Genomic DNA, 19,558 nt, shown 5'->3' on the forward strand with positions numbered 1-19,558 from the left:
ACGCTCTTATCCAGAGCGACTTACAGTAAGTACAGGGACATTCCCCCCGAGGCAAGTAGGGTGAAGTGTCTTGCCCAAGGACACCATGCACGGCCTGGAATCGAACCGGCAACCTTCTGATTACTAGCCCGATTCCCAAACCGCTCAGCCACCTGACTCTCATACCTAGCATATGAACACATACTCACACACTCACACACACACACTGTTCCTCGTTCTGCAGGTGATGTACTTCGCCTCCGACGCCAACGAGACGGCCCAGGTTGCCAAGGTGATGGCTCGCCAGCGGTCGTCCAAGAAGCCGGGCCGCCCCCTGGTGGTCGACTGCCAGATGAGGGTGAAGCCTGCCGCGCCCCTCGTCCTCAACGGTAAGGCCACTTTTTTATCGATAAAATATTTGATTCATGCAGATGCTGTCGCCCATAGCAACATACAAATGTAGGTATGTAGGAAGTGCAGCAGGGAATGGCCGTCGTCCTAACAGTGACTTAGTGGTCAGAGTGAAGGACCAGGTACAGTACAGACTGGGGCCAGGTACATGTGGACACAAGCTCTGCCAAGTGAATTGATATATATGTACTGTAATTGGAAGCGAGGGTTTGTTACGTGGATTAGGATTAGGTTCGGTGGAGGGAGGATTTCAGGGTTGAAGTGAGACTTCGCCTTTGTTCTTAGCACCCCGCGCCCCCCAGAACTCACCTTATTTAGAACGTTCCTGCAGAACGTACAATTAGGATCGCATTCCACTGACATCTGAGACACACACACAACACATAGAACCTCACACCTGTGCACACCTGTCCCGTACATCACAGGGGAAGTTGATATCCAAACAGCACTTTGACGTGTTCAAAGGTCGTGAGATGGTTTTGAGCTGTGCTAGAGATGGCACAAGTTTAGCTGCTTCTCACGGCTGAGGTGACAGCACTGGAGAAGCACACATTGTGGGGGCCAGGGGACTATTTTCTCGTAGTGTTCAGGTGCAGATGTGGAAGGTAGTGCTTTACCTGTGGGTGTGTTGTCCTACATAACTGTTCCACAGAAGCTAAAAATAAAACCATCCAGCTGAAGGCCAGACGAGAGGGCATTCCTCTCTCTCTGTCTCTCTCTCTGTCTCTCTCTCTGTCTCTGTCTCTCTCTCTGTCTCTCTCTCTGTCTCTCTCTCTGTCTCTGTCTCTCTCTCTCTGTCTCTCTCTCTGTCTCTCTCTGTCTCTGTCTCTCTGTCTCTCTCTCTGTCTCTCTCTCTCTCTGTCTCTCTCTGTCAGTTCAGTTTCAGTTCAGTTCAAAGGGCTTTATTGGCATGAAAACAACAATTGTTCATATTGCCAAAGCAACGGTAGAATTACAGAAATATTAATCAATGTAAATCATGGCCTTATATATACTTATATTTCACACACTCACATACAGAGACACACACGGCAGTTTAACATATACAGTGTATCTACACCACACAGGTGTACAACTTGTATCCATGTTATTATTATTCAAGTTGGTATATTATTAATGTTGCCAAATAATCGGTATAAATAAATAAATAAGTAAATAGATACACACACACATATGTATATATACATATATATATGTATACGCATACACACATGTATACACACCCACACGTATATATACACACGCATATACCCATACATACACATACATACGCACATACAGGTTATATAATGATAATAATAATAGTAAAAATCAAATACTACATTTGAAATTCTGAAAAATTACAGTAAAATTTAAACAAAATATTAAAACAAAAATTAAAACATGTTATGTTTGCCATATTATAAATTGTCCTCATTGTGGCTTTCTCTAAAGTCATGACAGGCTGATACATACTTTGCTGCTAAAATACAGCAGTTAGGTTTTTCTCCCAATAAATAAACCAGTCTCTCTCTATTTGTTACATTTTCAAATTCCTTGTATATGCTGGTAATTTTGGGGAAGTATTTGGTTCGAATGTCTGTATAGTGGTCACATTCTGTTAGGAAGTGGAGCTCTGTCTCCACTTCTCCCTGTGAGCAGACAGAGCACAGTCTCTCTTCTCTGGGCAGCCATGTCTGCCTGTGACGGCCTGTCTCTATGGCCAGGCTGTGCTCACTGAGTCTGTATTTAGTTAATGTCTTCCTTATTTTTGGTTCAGACACAGTGATCAGGTATTCTGCCATTGTGTACTGTCTTTTTAGATTCAAATAGCATTCTAATTTATTTTGCTTTAGTGTAACTTCTTTCCAATAAACAATGTACTTTTCTTTTTGCTGTTTTGCTATTTGTTTTGGATTAATAAGGTGGCTGCTGTCTTGAGGCTCTGTGGGGTTTGGTGAGCAGAGCTTCTGGACTAGCTGGATGAGAGGACTCTTATCTGGCTTCATCTTTTGGCATAGAAGGGCTTTGTGGTGGAAGGTATTTTCATCACTTTGGCTAAGGTGTAGGTAGAATTTAGTTGCTCTTTTTTGTATTTTGATGATTAAAGGATACACTCCTAATTCAGCTCTGCAGGCATTGTTTGGGGTTTTGCGTTGAACTCTTAATATGTTTTTACAGAATTCTGCGTGCAGGCTTTCTATGGGGTGTTTGTCCCACTTGGCGAATTCTTGGTTAGTAGGTGGGCCCCAGATTTCACAGCCATATATCGCAATGGGTTCTATAATGGATTCAATAATTTTAAGCCAGATTTTGATTGGGATGTCAATTTTAACATTTCTTTTGATGGCGTAAAAAGCCCTTCGTGCCTTGTCTCTCAGGTCATTTGCAGCTTTTTGGAAGTGGCCTGTGGTGCTGATGTTTAGACCAAGGTAAGTATAATTTTTGGTGTATTCTAATTGGTTGGTTCCCAGGAGGAATCGATATTTGGGATCCTGATTTCTGGTTCTTTTTTGGAAAACAAGAATTTTAGTCTTTTTTAGATTGACTGTTAGGGCCCAATTTTGACAGAATCTGTGCAGCAGGTCTAGATGTTGCTGTAGTCCCTCCTTGGTTGGGGACAGAAGCACAAGGTCGTCTGCAAAGAGGAGGCATTTGACCTCTGTGTCCAGGAGAGGCATTCCAGGTGCTGCAGACTGTTCTAGTTCCCTCGCCAGACCATTTATGTAGATATTAAAGAGGGTGGGACTCAGACTGCATCCCTGTCTTACTCCTCGACCTTGGACAAAGAAGTCTGTATGCCTTTGTCCAATTTTGACTGCACACTTGGTATTTGTGTACATTGATTTTATGAGGTCATATGTTTTCCCCCCGACTCCGCTCTCTATCAGTTTATATAAAAGGCCTTCATGCCAGATTGAGTCAAATGCTTTTTGGAAATCAACAAAGCAAGAGAAGATTTTATTCTTGTTTTGGTTAATTTGTTGGTCGACAATTGATTGTAGAGTGAATATATGATCCGATGTACGGAAATTTGGTAGAAAGCCAATTTGACATTTGCTCAGTATATTGTTTTCGCTGAGAAAGTGCAGGAGTCTGTTATTAATAATGCTACAGAGGATTTTACCCAGTCTGCTGTTGACACATATCCCACGGTAATTATTGGGATCGAATTTGTCTCCATTTTTAAATATTGGGGTGATCAGACCTTGGTTCCAGACTTTAGGGAATACACCAGAACTGAGGATGGTGTTAAAAAGTTTTAGTATGGCCAATTTAAATTTGTCATCCGTAAATTTGATCATTTCGTTTAGTATACCATCAACACCGCAGGCTTTATTGGGTTTTAGGTTTTGTATTTTATCTTGTAGTTCGTTCAATGTTATTGAAAAGTCAAGAGGGTTCTGGTAATTCTTAATTGCAGATTCAAGTAATTGGAGCTTATCGTGTATGTGTTTTTGTTCTGGGTTCTTATCTATGTACATGAAAAGCTTGGAGAAGTGGTTAATCCATATATCCCCATTTTGAATTGGTAATTCTTCATGTTGTTGTTTATATAGTCTGTTCCAGTTTTCCCAAAAAACATTTGATTGAATAGATTCTTCAATTACATTGAGCTGTTCTGTGATACATTGTTCCTTCTTTTTCCTTAGTATGTTTTTATACTCTTTAAGTGTTATGCCATAGTGATGGCGTAGTGCCTGGTTATCTGGGTCTCTGTGTTTCTGGTTAGATACATTTCTCAGTATCTTCCTCATGCTTTTACATTCTTCGTCAAACCATTTTTCTTTATAATTATTGGCCTTTTTGGGGTTTTTGTTTGAGGTTTTAAGATTAGATAGAGAGGCAGATATATCAAATATGTTGTTTATGTTCTCTATTGCTACATTGACACCTTCACTATTACAGGGGAATGTTTTGTTTAAGAAATTATCCAATAGAGATTGTACTTGTGGCTGGTGGATAGCATCCTGATAGGTTTCTTGGCTATCTTTCCGCCATCGGTAACGATTACTAATGCTATGTAGATTGCTTGTTTTAGATGATTCTTGATTAATTAATTCTTTGTTCATATACAGTGTGATTTTGCTGTGGTCTGATAGGGGGGTGGATGGGCTTACTGTGAATGCTCTGAGAGACTCTGGGCTGAGGTCTGTGATACAGTAGTCCACAGTACTACTGCCAATAGATGAGCTGAAGGTGTACCTTCCGTAAGAGTCCCCTCTTAGCCTACCATTGACTATATAGAGACCAAGGGTGCGACACAGTTGTAGTAGTTGAGACCCGTTTCTGTTAGTTATTTTGTCGTAGTTGAGTCTCACTGGGCACCTAGGGAAGCTGAGGCTGTCTCCACCAGGTAGATGCTTATCCCCTTGGTTGCAAAGGATGTCTGGTTGTTCTCCAGTTCTGGAGTTTAGGTCACCACAAAGCATTACATTTCCCTGGCTTTGGAAGTTGCTTATCTCTTCTTCTAATATGGAGAAGCTCTCTTCTTTAAAATAGGGGGATTCTACTGGGGGTATATAGATGGCACATAAGAAGACATTTCTCTCATTTGAGAGTATTTTGCAATCTATTTCAATCCAAATGTGAAATGTTCCTTTTTTGATAAATTTAATGCCATGACTTAGGTCTGATTTATACCAAATGAGTATACCTCCTGAGTCCCTTCCCTGTCTAACTCTTGGTAATTTAGTGGATGGGATTATTAGTTCTTTATAACCTAGGGGGCAACCAGTAGGTTCATCGCCTCTACTCCAAGTTTCCTGTAGGATAATTATGTCTATGTTTTTTACTTCTTTACTAAAATCTGGGTTTCTGCTCTTAAGGCCAAAAGTAGAGGACCTCAGTCCTTGTATATTCCAGCATGATATAGTAAAAGCTTTGTAATTCATAAAGTATTTCTAATATTTTGTTGTTATTATGCTATAAGATGCTGGCAGAGCATGCTGAGCATCTGTTGAATGTTCCTCATCTCGCAGGATGATGGGGCTTGGTGTGTTTCTCTACTCACAGCTTGAGCGTAGCTATGGCGGCCAGGATTGGGCTCTTGTTGTTCTGTGGATGGGTTGTAGAGGGTGCACTGGGGAGGATCAGGTAGGTTCAGGGGGGGAGGATATTGGGGCTGACCAGGGTTGGTTTGGGTAGAATGGATCGGGAGGTGGGGACTCTGTGACGGTAGGTATTCTGGTCCTGATGGAGTCTGTCTGTCTGTCTGGTGGTGCTGTAGTCTTGTGGGGGGGTTTCTGGCCGTAGGTCCTCTGTGTGCAGCTCCTCTGGTTGTAGCTCCAGGAAGACTTCTCCTTGCTCTGGTTGTAGCTCCAGCAAGACTTCTCCTTGCTCTGGTTGGGCTGTGTGACCTTATGCTTCTCCTATGGGAGTTGTTGGGGTTTCGATTGAGCGCTACATCTTTGAGTGTCTTGGCGAAGGTAGGGATGACTGATTTGTAAAGGTGTACTTGGTCATACAGACAGTCAAGATCAAGTGTGGGGTGGTGGGCCAGTTGGACGTTAGGCTTGAGTGCACAGTCTCTGGATATGCTGGCATTAATCCTCTGGATGGTGGCAGGGTGGAAGTCTTTTCTTGGTAGCAGCGTAGAGATCACTACTCTTGAGTTAGGGAAAGTGTGTGTGGCTTTCTCTATCACACCTTTAAGTGCAGTGGCCACTTTATCTTGCAGTATTCTTAAGTCGTTAGTACCCGTATGAATAATTATGTGACTGGGGGATCCTATCTTTTCTTCATTCAGCAGGTGAAGGGCACCCTGGATGTTTGGACACCAGAGTTTTGTAACTTTGTGTTTCGGGAAGAGCTTTTTTTCTTCTATGTACTTCCCATTCGAGTCGATTAGGAGCACTATTTCTGGAATGTGTGTGTTCTCTGTAGGTGGTGTGGCCTCGGTATGGTTGTTGTGTTCTATGCAAGAGGCGGAGTTCAGTTGGTCCAGATTGATTTGTCCCATATTGTCGAGGTTATTGTCAAGGTCAGAGGTGGGTTGGTTTGTTCTTGGCTCTTTTTCTTGCCTCAGCTCTCTTATCTCTTCTCTCATTGCCGTCAGCTGGGCCTGATAGCTCAACCTTTCTTCCTGTAGTTCTTTCATTTCTATCCTTAGTGCAGACACTTCTCTCTTGAGGTCGTCCCTTCTTTCCTCTGCTTCTTGGTGATTGCTTACAGGCACTTTTCTCTGTTTTTCATTGTTTTTTGTCTGTGATGTTTGTAGTGTGTTGATGAGTTCTCTCATTTCAACAAGTTCAATTTCTAGTCCCGTGAATCTCTCTCTCATGTCCATTAAAGAGGCGCAGAGTTTAGACATCCTCTCGTCACTGGCGTCGACTTCCACGGGAGTCTGTGTGGTCTCTATAAGGCCTTCAGGAGGGGGGGCATCGTCTGCACAGTCTGCCCCAGCCAGGATGAGGGGGATGTTCTCAGTCTTCTCCTGTTGTGCCTTCTCTTTAATATTTAAAAAGTCTTGTTGGAATTGTTTGATGTCTTTTCCTTGCACTATTATTGTTCCAGTTTTGTACAGGTTAATGTGGGCTATGTCTTTCTCTGGTTCTTCCTCATCTCTTATTCTTAGTTTCCAGCCATTGCAAATCCCTTCTTTTTTTGTTGAGGGGTAGTGCGCTTTAATAGCACTGTGCCAGGCGAGGGGCTGGTCACTGTAGAAGATTAGGTTGCTGACATCTCCAATTTTGTAGGAGTCGGCATATAGTGTCTCTGGGTTGTTTTTTAGAAGCTTTTGTTTGTATTGTTTTCGGCCATTCTCATTAGTAATATCCTTTGGATATAGTATGGATATTGCCTCCATACCAGGGGGGAGGGAATCCATATTCTAGTACATTTAAGACGATATTCAATTGTCTGTATTTCACTTTTTTTTCAGTTAGTTATTCTAACTAGTTAGCTGTTTTGATAGCTCTGATTTGTTTGACAACAACTCACTGCGTTGTCATGGAGACGAAGGTGAACTGTTAGCTTGCTAGCTTGCTGTGGAGTTCTTCAAATTACTGTATTTTTCTTCTGTCCTTTTGCTTATAAAGATGTCCAACTTGTTCAGTATGTGTTCCTATACTGTTTTCCACCTTTTTGTCTTGTATAACTAGGTATAAAGATATCTCTTATGTATGGAAAACTGGACAGCTGACAGTTAACAGCTGTTGACTCCTTGGAACTCTCTCTCTCTCATCAGAGAGAGACAGAGAGAGAGAGAGAAGAGGGAGAGAGAGAGAGGAGGGAGAGAGAGAGGAGGGAGAGAGAGAGGAGGGAGAGAGAGAGGAGGGAGGGAGAGAGAGAGGAGGGAGAGAGGAGGGAGGGAGAGAGCGAGAGGAGGGAGAGAGGGAGAGAGAGAGAGGAGGAAGAGAGGGAGAGAGAGAGAAAGGAGGGAGAAGAAAACAGCAGGGAAAGGTAGAGAGAGGGGAGAGAGAGAAAAAAGGAAGGATTCATGAAGTCCCGGTGGCAAGCATAGCAGCTCAGTCTCCTGCCAGTGCTATCCCTCTCTATCCTCCCGTTCTCTCTCTCTCCTTCCTCTTTCTTTCTCTCTTCCTGCCTCCATCTCGCCTCTCTTTTTCTCTCTCTCTTCCTGCCCTCATGTAGCCCTCTCTCACCCACCCTCTCTCTCTCGCTCTCTCTCCCCCACTCCCTCTCTCTCGGCCGGATGATAGAGCATCACAGTGTTTTGATATCCTCCCATGAGACTGGTGTCACTGGGTCCACTGTAACTGGCTGCCTGGCTGGATGACTGGCTGCCTGGCTGACTAGCTGCCTGTCTTTCTGTCTGTCTGACTGGCTGGCTGGCTTTCTGACTAGCTGGCTGCCTGCCTGTCTGGCTGCATCTCATCTCTCCCTGGCTGCCTGCTGGGCAGGAACTCCTGCTGAGTGTGCAGGAAGCTGGGGGCTTAGTCACCTGCAGAGACACCGGTTACCACGGACACGGTTACCACGGACACGTCTCCGGCCGTGAGCGGGGAGGAGGAGGGAGGCTGGGTTGTGACTGAAGCGGTTGTTCAGGCTGTCTGACTCAGTCCGAGGCTGTGGCTGAGCCTCGTCGATGCGCGAGGAGGTAGAGGAGGGAGAGGAGGGAGAGGGGGAGAGGGAACGTGTAGATCCAGAGGTAGATCGACGATGTCAGAGTCGACGATGTCAGAGCTGCGTTTGGCATGTTGTGATGTCGTGTTGTGTTCAGGCTGATGTGTGGTGATGTCATAGATTTTAGAATGTGAGCAGAGGATGTGAAGCGATGCCAGCGATGAGGTCGTCTGGCGTTTCATTCAGACTCTTCTGAACGCAGATAGGATGGTGTATTCACGTGTGACATAGAACAGGATGTTGTGACCGAACGGAATATTTTAAATAATTGATTGTTTTGGTCAAACACAGTCAAATATTTGAAATCGTTGAAAATATGTAGTCAAATATAGGGCATTTTGTAATTTAGATTACGGCTATTGGGGGCAGAAAAGGTTGTGAGGATGTTTTGAGGATAGTGAATCCCTCAGATCCTGGTTCGGCTGAGGCATGCTGTGGACGATCTCTCCCTGCTCTGTGGTGTGTGTGTGTCTGGAATTGTGTGGTGGAGGTGTGTGTGTGTGTGGGAGGGGGGGTGTCCTGTGTGTGAGGGGGTGTGGAGTTGTAAGTGTGTGTGTGTGTTTTGCTGTGTGTTTTGCTGTGTGCGTAAAAGGTCTAGTGGTGAGAGAATGCTTGTGTGTGTGTGTGTTTCGCTGTGCACGAGCAAAAGTGAAAACGAGAGTGAGTGCTTGTGTGTGTGTGTGTGTGTGCGTGCTCCAACCCTTCTGTAACCCTCCTCCTCCCTCCCCTCCCCTCCTCCCTCCCCTCTCTCCCTCCCCTCCTCCCTCCCCTCCTCCCTCCCTCCCCTCCTCCCCCCCTCCCTCCTCCTCCCCCCTCCTCCTCCCTCCCCTCCTCCCTCCCTCCCCTCCTCCCTCCCCTCCTCCTCTCTCCCCTCCTCCTCTCCTCCCCTCCTCCCTCCCTCATCCCTCCTCCTCCCCCTCCCTCCCTCCTCCTCCCTCACCCTCCTCCCTCCTCCCTCCATCCCCCTCCCCCCCCTCTCCCTCCTCCTCCACCCCCTCCTCCTCCCTCCCCTCCTCCCCCCACCTCCCCTCCTCCTCCCCCCCCTCCTCCTCCCTCCCCCCCTCCTCCTCCCTCCCCTCCTCCTCCCCCCCCTCCTCCCTTCCCCCCTCCTCCTCCCTCCCCTCCTCCCTCCCCTCCCCCCTCCCTCCTCCTCCACCCCCCCTCCCCCTCCCTCCCCTCCTCCTCCCCCCCTCCTCCCTCCTCTTCCTCCCCTCCTCCTTCCCTCCTCCCCTCTTCCCCCTCCCCTCCTCCTCTCTCTCCCTCCTCCTCCCTCCCCTCCTCTTCCCCCCCCCCCTCCTCCCCCCCCCCCCACAGCCAAGCCCAGGACCTCTCTCAGACAGCCAGACCACCGGGGCCGGGGCAGGGGCCGGGGGGGGGGAGGGCCAGGGGGCCGGGCGCCATGGAGACTTCAGACAGATGAGGGACGCCCAACCCGAAGGCAAGGCCGGTCAGCAGAGCACCAATCAGAACAAGCCTTCTAATCAGAACACGCCCACCAGGAAGTCTTCTGGTTCCTCTGAGAGGTACTGTCTTATTTAATTGTGTGTGTGTGTGTCTGTCTGCTCCCTGCCTGTGTGTGTGTGTGTGTGTGTGCTCCCTGCTTGTGTGTGTGTGTGTGTTGCTCTCCTGCCTGTGTGTGTGTGTTTGCCAGCTGTGTGTGTGTGTGTGTGTGTCTGCTCCTGCCTGTGTGTGTGTGTTTTGCCAGCTGTGTGTGTTTGCCCAGTAGCCCCCATCACCAAGCATCCATTATCATGACAGAACTCATTAGGCAGCTGCCTATGGTGAGGAACGAATATTCCTCAAGATGCTCCTTGAGAAGAACAACCAAAGAAGAAGAGAAAAGAATGCTGGCCTTTGTTCCCTTCAGATGGTTCTAGAAGTATTAGGATTCTGTCCTCTCTCTCTCTCTCTCCCCCTCTCTGGCTTGTGAAAGACAGAATGGTCAGGGTGCCAAAATGAGGGCCTCTCTCTCCCTCCTCTCTCCTCCCTCCCCCCTCTTCCTCCCCTCCTCTCACTCTCTCTCTCTCTCCTCTCTCTCTCTCTTCTCTCTCTCTCTCTCTCTCTCCTCTCTCATCTCTCTCTCTCTCTCTCTCTCTCTCTCTCTCTCTCCTCCTCTCTACTCTCTCTCTCTCTAAACACGTTGCAGCCAGTGCCTCCTGCTTTTCTATGAAAACAACTGACCCTCACTCCTCGCTCGCTCACCTCCCCCTCTCTTGTTCTCTCTCTCTCTCTCCCCTTCTTTCCCCCCCCCACACCCCTCTCTCTCTCTATGTCTACAACCCACGCTCTCTCCCTTTCCCCTCTCTTTCCCCTTCTCTCCTCATCCCTCTCTCTCTCTCCCCTCTCTTTCTCTCCCCGTTTTGTGTATCCATGACAGGGCCGGACACACAAAGGGGCTGGAGGGGGGTGGTGTGGGGGGGGGGTGGTGTGGGGGGGGGGGCTGGTGTGGGGGGGGGCTGGTGTGGGGGGGGCTGGAGGGGGGGTGGTGGGCCCTCTCTAATCCCTCTATTCTCTAACAGATTAGCTGCACAGTGAATCAGCACATCTAGATCCATTAGTACTGTCTGTGTCTGTCTGGGGGGGGATGAGTTTGTGGGGGGGGGGGGGGGGGGGGTGTATGTTGCTGAGGAGTGTGTTTTAAGTTTGGCCGAAAGCAAGTGTAAGTTATGCCAAAGTCAAAACTTTGACTTCCTGTCTCCTGTTCTGCTTCCAGGTCAGACAAGAGGATGACCCTGCCGTCGAGGTTCCACAAGGAAGTCCACGCTCACCTCTCCAGGAACTCCTCGCAGGGCAGCCGTAAGTAGGACACACACTCACACACACTCACACACACACAGTCGGAGACCTCCAGGCTCCACGGAGGACCAGGGTCTAGCTGCTCCCACTATCAGGAAACAAACTCATGACTCGTTCATCATAACAGCCTGCAGGTCCAGTTTCCACCACTTGACTTTTCCTCTCCCTCCCTCCCTCCCTCCCTCCCTCCCTCCCCCTCAGCCCTCTCCAACCTCAACGAGAGCCCTGGTTCGGGGAAGGGCAGGCCTCACCCTCCCAGCGCCTACAACTCCCAGGAGGTCCAGGGGCGCATCCAGGAAGTGCTGACCAAGTACAGCAATGGCTTCTGGGTGTCGAAGTTGCCCCAGATGTACAAAGAGCTGTACAAAGAGGACCTGCCCCAGGAGGCCCTGGGCGACCTGGAGAAGTGGCCGACCATCTGCACGGTACGGCCTGCACACGTCATGTGATACGCAGACCCTTGTGTTCAAAGAAAAGCGGGGCAGGGGGTGGGGGGGGGGATTCGAACTGTAACTCCTTGATCGGCAGTTAAACGCTACATCCCTGAACTAGCATCGCTAGCATTCAAAAGATCACTGTACCTTGGAAGGATGATGTGTGTCACGTTTGACTGTTGACTACACTAGTTGCTTGCTAGTTATGGAAACTGCAGCTGCAATGCTCTAACCTCTGAGCTACACCGCTGAGCTGAAGCCATCTGTGAATCTGAAAGGCCCCTTTGTTTTCAGGTGGAGAAACCCTGTAGCAGCAACCCCTCAGAGCTCCTTCTCTACCCTGCCAAAGACCCTCCCTCCTCCCCTCCCGCTGTCTCCCCCCCCACCTCCTCCCCTCCCGCCGTCTCCCCCCGAGTCTCCCCCCCCACCTCCTCCCCCACAGACAAACACTCCCCCGCCCCTCGGCGACCCCCAGCCGGCAGCCCCCCTCCCCTGACCCCGCCCTCCTGCTCCCCCGGGCCTCCCGGCCCCCCCGCCTCCCTCTCCCCAGACCTGGAGCAGAAGCTGGGGGAGCTCCTGGTGAAGTACAGTAACGGGCTCTGGGCCCACGCCTTGCCCAAGCTCTTCCAGGACACCTACAAGACCACGCTGCCCGACCACGTCCTCCAGAACCTGGCTCTCCTCTCCCACTTCTGCTCCGTGGACTACCCCATGCCCGACAACCCCAAGCGGGCCATCCTGTACCGGCGAGCACGGGGAGGCAGCGGAGGCGGAGGAGGAGGAGAGGAGGAGAAGCGTAACTGCACGGGCGAGGAGGAGAGGAGGGAGGAGGTGGGGAGGAGGCTGAGTCACCAGGCAGCACCTCCTCTCCTCCTCCCCCGGGAGGAGTACCCCTCTGTGCTGGTGGTGGAGGCCAGCAGCACCAACGCAGTCATCCTTCGGTAACCAAGACAACACACTTATAATCAGAAACATGTTTTTATCACCTTCAAGGAATCTGCTTTGGTGTAATGTTGGATAACAATACACACACAGACGATTAATCAGGATTAATCACACACAGACGACACAAGTGTCGTGAAAACTTGCATCATACAGTAACAGAAGTTAGCCATAGAATATTGAATTGTGTATTGTGTGTGTATTGCGTGTGTGTGTGTACTGTGTGTATTGCGTGTGTGTGTGTACTGTGTGTGTGTGTATTGTGTGTGTCCGTGTCCAGCTACATCGGTGAGGGTTACTCCCAGGCCCAGGAGACCCTGGAGGACGAGATGAGGGAGTTCTATCGCAAGGACAACCAGCGCCGACCTTTGACCTCCCCGGCCTCAGGTCAGCTGGCGGCCGTCAGGGCCGAGGAGGAGGACGAGATCCTCCGAGCGCAGGTCACAGAGGTCATGGCCGACAAGGTCAAGGTAGGGTCAAAGGTCACAGTTTGTTTTGTTTACTAGGAAGATAATAAAATGTATTTGCTTTAGATGCGTTCTGTGTTTGTTTTTAGTTGTATGGGAGTGATTGTGTTATATGCTTGTATGCTTTCGAGATATCATGGTTATAAAAGGAGGGACAAGTTTCTCTCAGTGTGTGTGTGTGTGCGTGTGTAACCACACAGGTGTACTATGTGGATCATGGCTTCTCGGAGGTTATCAGCAAAGGAAAAGTGTTGGAGCTGCATGACAAGTTTTTCCAGCTTCCCCTCCAAGCGACCAGGTGTAAACTGGCAGGTGAAGAGGCCTCATGTTGTCTGCACCTTCATCAAGTGTGTGTGCGTGTGTGTGTGTGTGCGCGTGTGTGTGTGTGTGTGTGTGTGCGCGTGTGTGTGTGTGTGCGCGTGTGTGTGTGTGTGTGTGTGTGTGTGCGTGTGTGTGTGCGCGTGTGTGTGTGTGTGTGTGTGTGCGCGTGCGTGTTTGAAGGCAAACTCCCCCTCAGCCAGGATCAAGCAAATGCACAAACAGTCTCTAGAGGACTTGCATATTAATTCACTATCTGCCGTGTGTGTGTGTGGTGTGTGTGTGTGTGTGTGTGTGTGTGTGTGTGTGTGTGTGTGTGGTGTGTGTGTGTGTGTGTGTGTGTGTGTGTGTAGGTCTAGAGCCGTTCTGTCAGGAGCCCGCCGTTCTGAAGAAGTTCGACGCCATGGCCAGCGGGAAGATCCTATTGGCTGAGATCCTGGAGAGGGAGCAGACCCCATTGGTGGTCCTGTACGACACGTCGCAGGATGATGACGTCAACATCAACGCCACGTGCATGAAAGCTCTGCAGGACAGGACTCTGGCCAGCCCCCTGCAGGTTCAAACCAGACAACACACTCACTCAGAAACTATATATACACACACCAAACTACGCATTTAGATATAAGTATGCTACAGCATGATACTGAGTACTGCGTGTGTGTGTGTGTGTGTGTGTGTATGACTGTGTGTGTGTGTGTGTGTGTGTGTGTGTGTGTGTGTATGACTGTGTGTGTGTGTGTGTGTGTGTATGACTGTGTGTGTGTGTGTGTGTGTGTATGACTGTGTGTGTGTGTATGACTGTGTGTGTGTGTGTATGACTGTGTGTGTGTGTATGACTGTGTGTGTGTGTGTATGACTGTGTGTGTGTGTATGACTGTGTGTGTGTGTGTGTGTGTGTGTGTGTGTGTGTATGACTGTGTGTGTGTGTGTGTGTGTGTGACTGTGTGTGTGTGTGTGTGTGTGTGTATGACTGTGTGTGTGTGTATGACTGTGTGTGTGTATGACTGTGTGTGTGTGTATGACTGTGTGTGTGTATGACTGTGTGTGTGTGTGTGTGTGTGTGACTGTGTGTGTGTGTGTGTGTGTGTGTGTGTATGACTGTGTGTGTGTGTATGACTGTGTGTGTGTATGACTGTGTGTGTGTGTATGACTGTGTGTGTGTGTTGCCTCCAGGTCAACAGTGCCTACATGAATGTGACAGTGAGTAGTGTGTGTTCAGATGGAACCATCTACTGTCAGCTGCGCTCCCGAGGCCTGGTTAAACTGACGGACACCCTGGACAGGGCGGAGGCCTACTTCCACTCCCAGGTCTGGGTGTGTGTGTGTGGCTGTGTGTCACATGTGTGTGTACTGTACGTGTGTGTGTGTATATATATGTGTCACATATGTGTGTGTACTGTACGTGTGTGTGTGTGTTTGTGTCACATGTGTGTGTGTACTGTACGTGTGTGTGTATATATATGTGTCACATGTGTGTGTACTGTACGTGTGTGTGTGTGTTTGTGTCACATGTGTGTGTGTACTGTACGTGTGTGTGTGTATATATATGTGTCACATGTGTGTGTACTGTACGTGTGTGTGTGTATGTTTGTGTCACATGTGTGTGTACTGTACGTGTGTGTGTGTATGTTTGTGTCACATATGTGTGTGTACTGTACGTGTGTGTGTGTGTTTGTGTCACGTGTGTGTGTACTGTACGTGTGTGTGTGTATGTTTGTGTCACATGTGTGTGTACTGTACGTGTGTGTGTGTTTGTGTCTCTGTGAGAGACACGTCTCCTAATCCCTGCAGTATGAAGGTAGTTCGTCACGGTTGTGGCCAGATTGAGATTAAAGTCGGTAATCTGGGTTTAAGAGGCAGGCTACTCTAATCTGTTAATAGGACATTGGAACTGACCCAATGACAAAACAAAAAGCTACTTAGAATTCACGCACCAGAAACACTCAACCAAACACACCATTCATTAATCAATCAAATTAATTAATTTAATCTGTCTGATATGCTTTTTATCACAGGCTATTCTCGACATTTTAGTAGTGGTTATCAGATGAATGAATGAAAACCTTTATTGCCCCGATGGGAATGTGTTCTGCACCAAGAGCTTGAAAACAGAGATACATTCAACACTGCAGACAGGACAGTACAGTGGACATAACATAATTATTAAAAAGCAGAGTGAGAAAATAAATGCAAGAATAAAATAATACAAAATACAACTGAAGGCATCACAGAAATAACTTAAGAAATAACTTAAGAATGTCAGCAGGTCCAGTACAATGTAAAGTGCATAGTGCCAGAAAGGATCAAAGGGGAGCTCTTGTGCGTGTCGACCGCAGAGCAGCGCCACCTAGCATACAGATCTACAGTAGCGATAACGCCGCCCTTAGTCATGACTCATCACCTTGGAATTGTTTTCTATGAGTGTCCGTCTCACTCTTATGACATCATCTGTGTGCGCCAGGTGACCTCAGAGTTCCTGGTGGCGAGGCCCTTCTGTGGGAAGGCCTGCCTGGCCAGGTACAAGGGCAAATGGTCTCGTGTGGAGGTGAGTCATTTAGTACATCGTTAACCCACCTTATATGACCTGCCCACGTCATGCACCTGCTGTTTGCCTCATGATGTAGAGTACTGAGGAAAATCGGAGGCACCCAAGACGTTTCACATGAATATGGTCTTAAATATCGATTTTTGTTATAATTTTTTGTTTTTGTTTTCTCCTCTCCTCTCCCCCTCTCTCCTCCCCCTGTCTCCTCTCCTCTCCCCCTCTCTCCTCCCCCTGTCTCCCCTCCTCTCTCCTCTCTCCCCCCCCTCTCCTCTCTCCCCCCCCTCTCCTCTCTCCCCCGCCTCTCTCCCCCTCCTCCCCCCCTCTCTCCCCCTCTCTCCCCCCTCCAGATCACTAACCTGCATGGCAGCCGCGTGCTGGACATCCTGTTTGTAGACCTGGGGGTGCAGGCGTCTGTGGAGGTGTTTGAGCTGAGGGAGATCCCTCCTCCCTTCCTGAAAGACCTCGTCACCATCCCCCCTCAGGTCAGGGGGGGGGCAGCACTGTGTGTGTGTGTGTGTGTCCAAGTCTGTGTGTGTGTGTTCTGACGTGCAGCAGTGTGTGTGTGTGTGTGTCTACATGTGTGTGTGTTCTGACGTGCAGCAGTGTGTGTGTGTGTGTGTGTGCAGGCTGTGAAGTGCTGTCTGTCTGACCTGGTGGTGTCCGTGGGCTCCTGGACACCTGAAGCCGTGCAGTGGCTACGAGACGCCGTGCTCAACTCTACTGACTGCAGCATGAAGGTGAGGAGGGGAGGAGGGGGGGAGGGAGGGGGGAGGGGGGGAGGGGAAGGAGAGAGAGGGGAGGGGGGGAGAGGAAGGAGAGAGAGGGGAGGGGGGAAGAGGAAGGGGGGGGGGAGGGAAGGGGGGGAGAGGAAGGGGGGGGGAGAGGAAGGGGGGGAGAGGGAGAGAGAGCAGTTACAACTTCAAAGACATGTGCTGTTAAGTGTCAGTTCGACTGAAGTGTCATCTCCCCACCCCTCCCTCTCCTCCTCCCTCCCTCCACTCTCCCCTCCCTCTCCTCCTCCCTCCACTCTCCCCACCCTCCTCCTCCCTCCCTCTCCCCCCTCCCTCCACTCTCCCCTCCCTCTCCTCTGTCCAGATCGCCAAGATGGACGACAGCAAGCGTTGCGCCCATGTCCACCTGTTCCCCGACAAGAACTTCCACGACCCCTCGCGCAGCCTCAACCACAAGCTGGCCACCTCCGACCTCTTCAAACACCACCGAGACGTCTTCCTCTCTAGCCACGCCCCCTCCCCCGCCGCCCCCCTGCACCCACCCACTACCTCCACACCCAGGACCACCACCACCAACGGCAGCAGCACCACCCAATCCTCCACCTCCAAGCTCCGCAGGGCCCACTCCGGCTCGGGGCCCAACCCAAGCAGAGGCACCCCTCCCCGGCCACGATCCCCTCCCCGGCTCCCTGCCCTGCTGGAGGTCCCCCAGGTGGGCCAGAACCTGGACATCTATGTGTCGGTGGCCTGCCACCCGGGCCACTTCGTGCTGCAGCCCTGGAGGGACATGTACAAGCTGGTGATCCTGATGGGGGAGATGATCCTGTACTACAACAAGATGGAGGAGACGCCCGTCAGAGTGGAGAAGAACCAGGTGTACGCGGCCAAGGTGGAGAACAAGTGAGTGGAGGGGGGCAATATAACATTTACATTTAGTCATTTAGCAGACGCTCTTATCCAGAGCGACTTACAGTAAGTACAGGGACATTCCCCCCCGAGGCAAGTAGGGTGAAGTGCCTTGCCCAAGGACACAACGTCATTTTGCACGGTCGGGAATCAAACCGGCAACCTTCTGATTACTAGCCCGATTCCCTAACCGCTCAGCCACCTGACCCCCTCCCTGTGCACTGCAGCTGGCACCGTGTGCTGGTGAAGGGCGTGCTGACCAACGGGCTGGTGTCCGTGTACGAGCTGGACTACGGCAAGCACGAGCTGGTGGGCGTCGCCAAGCTACGCCCCCTCATCAAGGAGTTCCGGCAACTTCCCTTCCAGGGCATCACTGCTCAGCTCGCAGGTAACCGCGGCAACGCATCCCCATCCCCCAGGAGGGGTGGATGGGGGGGGGGGGGGGGGTAGCTGAGAGGTAGCAAGAGAGGCAGACACGACAGGATTAATGGAAGGGAAAAAAAGTTTTTTCTCCAAATCCCAGTTGATAAGTAAAGATGGCTACTGTCTCTCACTGTCTCATCTCCTTCCTCCTCCCCTCCCCCCCTCCTTCTCCCTTCCCCCCCCCTCTCCTCCTTCCTCCTCCTCTCCCTCCCCCTGCACTCCCCTCCCTCCTTCTCCCCTCCCTCCACCCCTCTCCTCATCCACTCTCCTCCCCCTCTCCTTCTTCCTTCCTCCTCTTCCCTCTCTCCTCCTCCACTCCCCTCCTCCCTTCCTCCTCCCCCCCCCTCCACCAACAGGGGTGAAGCAGAGGCAGTGGTCGGAGGCGGCCTCCATCGTGTTCCGGAACCACGTGGAGAAGAAGCCCCTGGTGGCCCAGCTGGAGGTGGTGCAGGAAGCGGAGCAGCCCTGGGACAGGAAGCTGACCGTGTTCCTGGTCGACACCTCGCAGGAGGAGTGCGACGTCTGGGTCCACGACATCATGGCGGAGTTCGCCACCGAGCCGTAGGAGGGGAGGGGGCGGTTGCCGGGGGCTATGTCACCGTGGGAGGAGGGGGGGGGGTCAGAAGGCGTTGCCGGGGGCGACCGGGAGGAGAGGATGGACGCGGGATGAGACTTGTGACGGTTGTGTTGTGCTTGAGTGAAGATGTGAACTTACCTGCTGCACACTCGCGCGCTTTCGCATGGTCATGTGATTGAAGCTATGCATTACCCTCGTGCTGGTAAGTTTGAAGCTTTGCGCACATGACTTTTAATTAGATCAAGCTGTTGAATCCATCGAGGGTTGCTGTGATTGAACCCTGGAGCGGACTACACAGAGGAAAGCTTTCTCTTGATAAAGCTGTCGAATACATCTACCATTAACCTCTGGTTTCAAAAGTGTGATGCAATCTTAAATAATGCACAGTATAGGGTTAGGGTTAGTGGTCAGAGAATGTGGTTTCAGGGCCTTGAAAGAGGCCTCAGAAATTGGGCCGGTCTTAAAGTTTACTAAAGTTCAAAACATTCCTTTTCTTGGATGTTGATGTGACAGAAGACATGTTGTCTTTTCCACTCATGTGACTTTTGGTTTCGATTCTTATTTATTTTTTCCCATTTTTGTGTCAAGACAATAAGACGACTGCAGATGCCTGCATGAAAAGTAGCTGGATTTTGTGAATAACATAGTTTGATGCTAATATATGCTTACTGTTAGTGTTGAATGAATATTACACTCAAATCTAATTTGTTTTCATGAAAGCGCTTGGCAAACTTTAGAGTGGAATAGTGCTTTATGGTGAGGAAGCCTAGCTTTGATGCTAGTGAAACTCCAAACCCAGGACAGTGTTATGTGGACTTCAGGAGCCTGGCTGCTCTAATTAGCCGTTTCATTCTTGATCATCTCTCTTTGGTTCAAATAAACATTGGAGGTTAATAGAATCATGAAGAAAAAGGTTTTTGAAATAAAGCTACAAGGAGAAAGTAGTTTGTTGTCGTTTGTACCCC

General features: G+C 49.8%; 1 protein-coding gene across 1 annotated transcript in view; it reads left to right on the forward strand.

Annotated features, from left to right (window-relative positions):
• Positions 1–19,532, forward strand: part of tdrd7b (tudor domain containing 7 b) — a 24,243-nt gene extending 4,711 nt beyond the window's left edge. The window contains 16 exon segments of the mRNA XM_062449379.1: positions 224–368; positions 9,769–9,815; positions 9,817–9,977; positions 11,168–11,250; positions 11,452–11,675; positions 11,979–12,625; positions 12,907–13,096; positions 13,294–13,405; positions 13,765–13,967; positions 14,585–14,719; positions 15,873–15,956; positions 16,304–16,438; positions 16,583–16,693; positions 17,052–17,587; positions 17,821–17,981; positions 18,373–19,532. Of these exon segments, the coding sequence (XP_062305363.1) occupies positions 224–368; positions 9,769–9,815; positions 9,817–9,977; positions 11,168–11,250; positions 11,452–11,675; positions 11,979–12,625; positions 12,907–13,096; positions 13,294–13,405; positions 13,765–13,967; positions 14,585–14,719; positions 15,873–15,956; positions 16,304–16,438; positions 16,583–16,693; positions 17,052–17,587; positions 17,821–17,981; positions 18,373–18,581 (3,183 nt within the window). The 3' untranslated portion in view covers positions 18,582–19,532.
• The last annotated feature ends 26 nt before the right edge of the window (positions 19,533–19,558 follow it).

Source organism: Osmerus eperlanus, chromosome 23 (genome assembly GCF_963692335.1).
Source record: "Osmerus eperlanus chromosome 23, fOsmEpe2.1, whole genome shotgun sequence".
NCBI lineage: Eukaryota > Metazoa > Chordata > Actinopteri > Osmeriformes > Osmeridae > Osmerus > Osmerus eperlanus.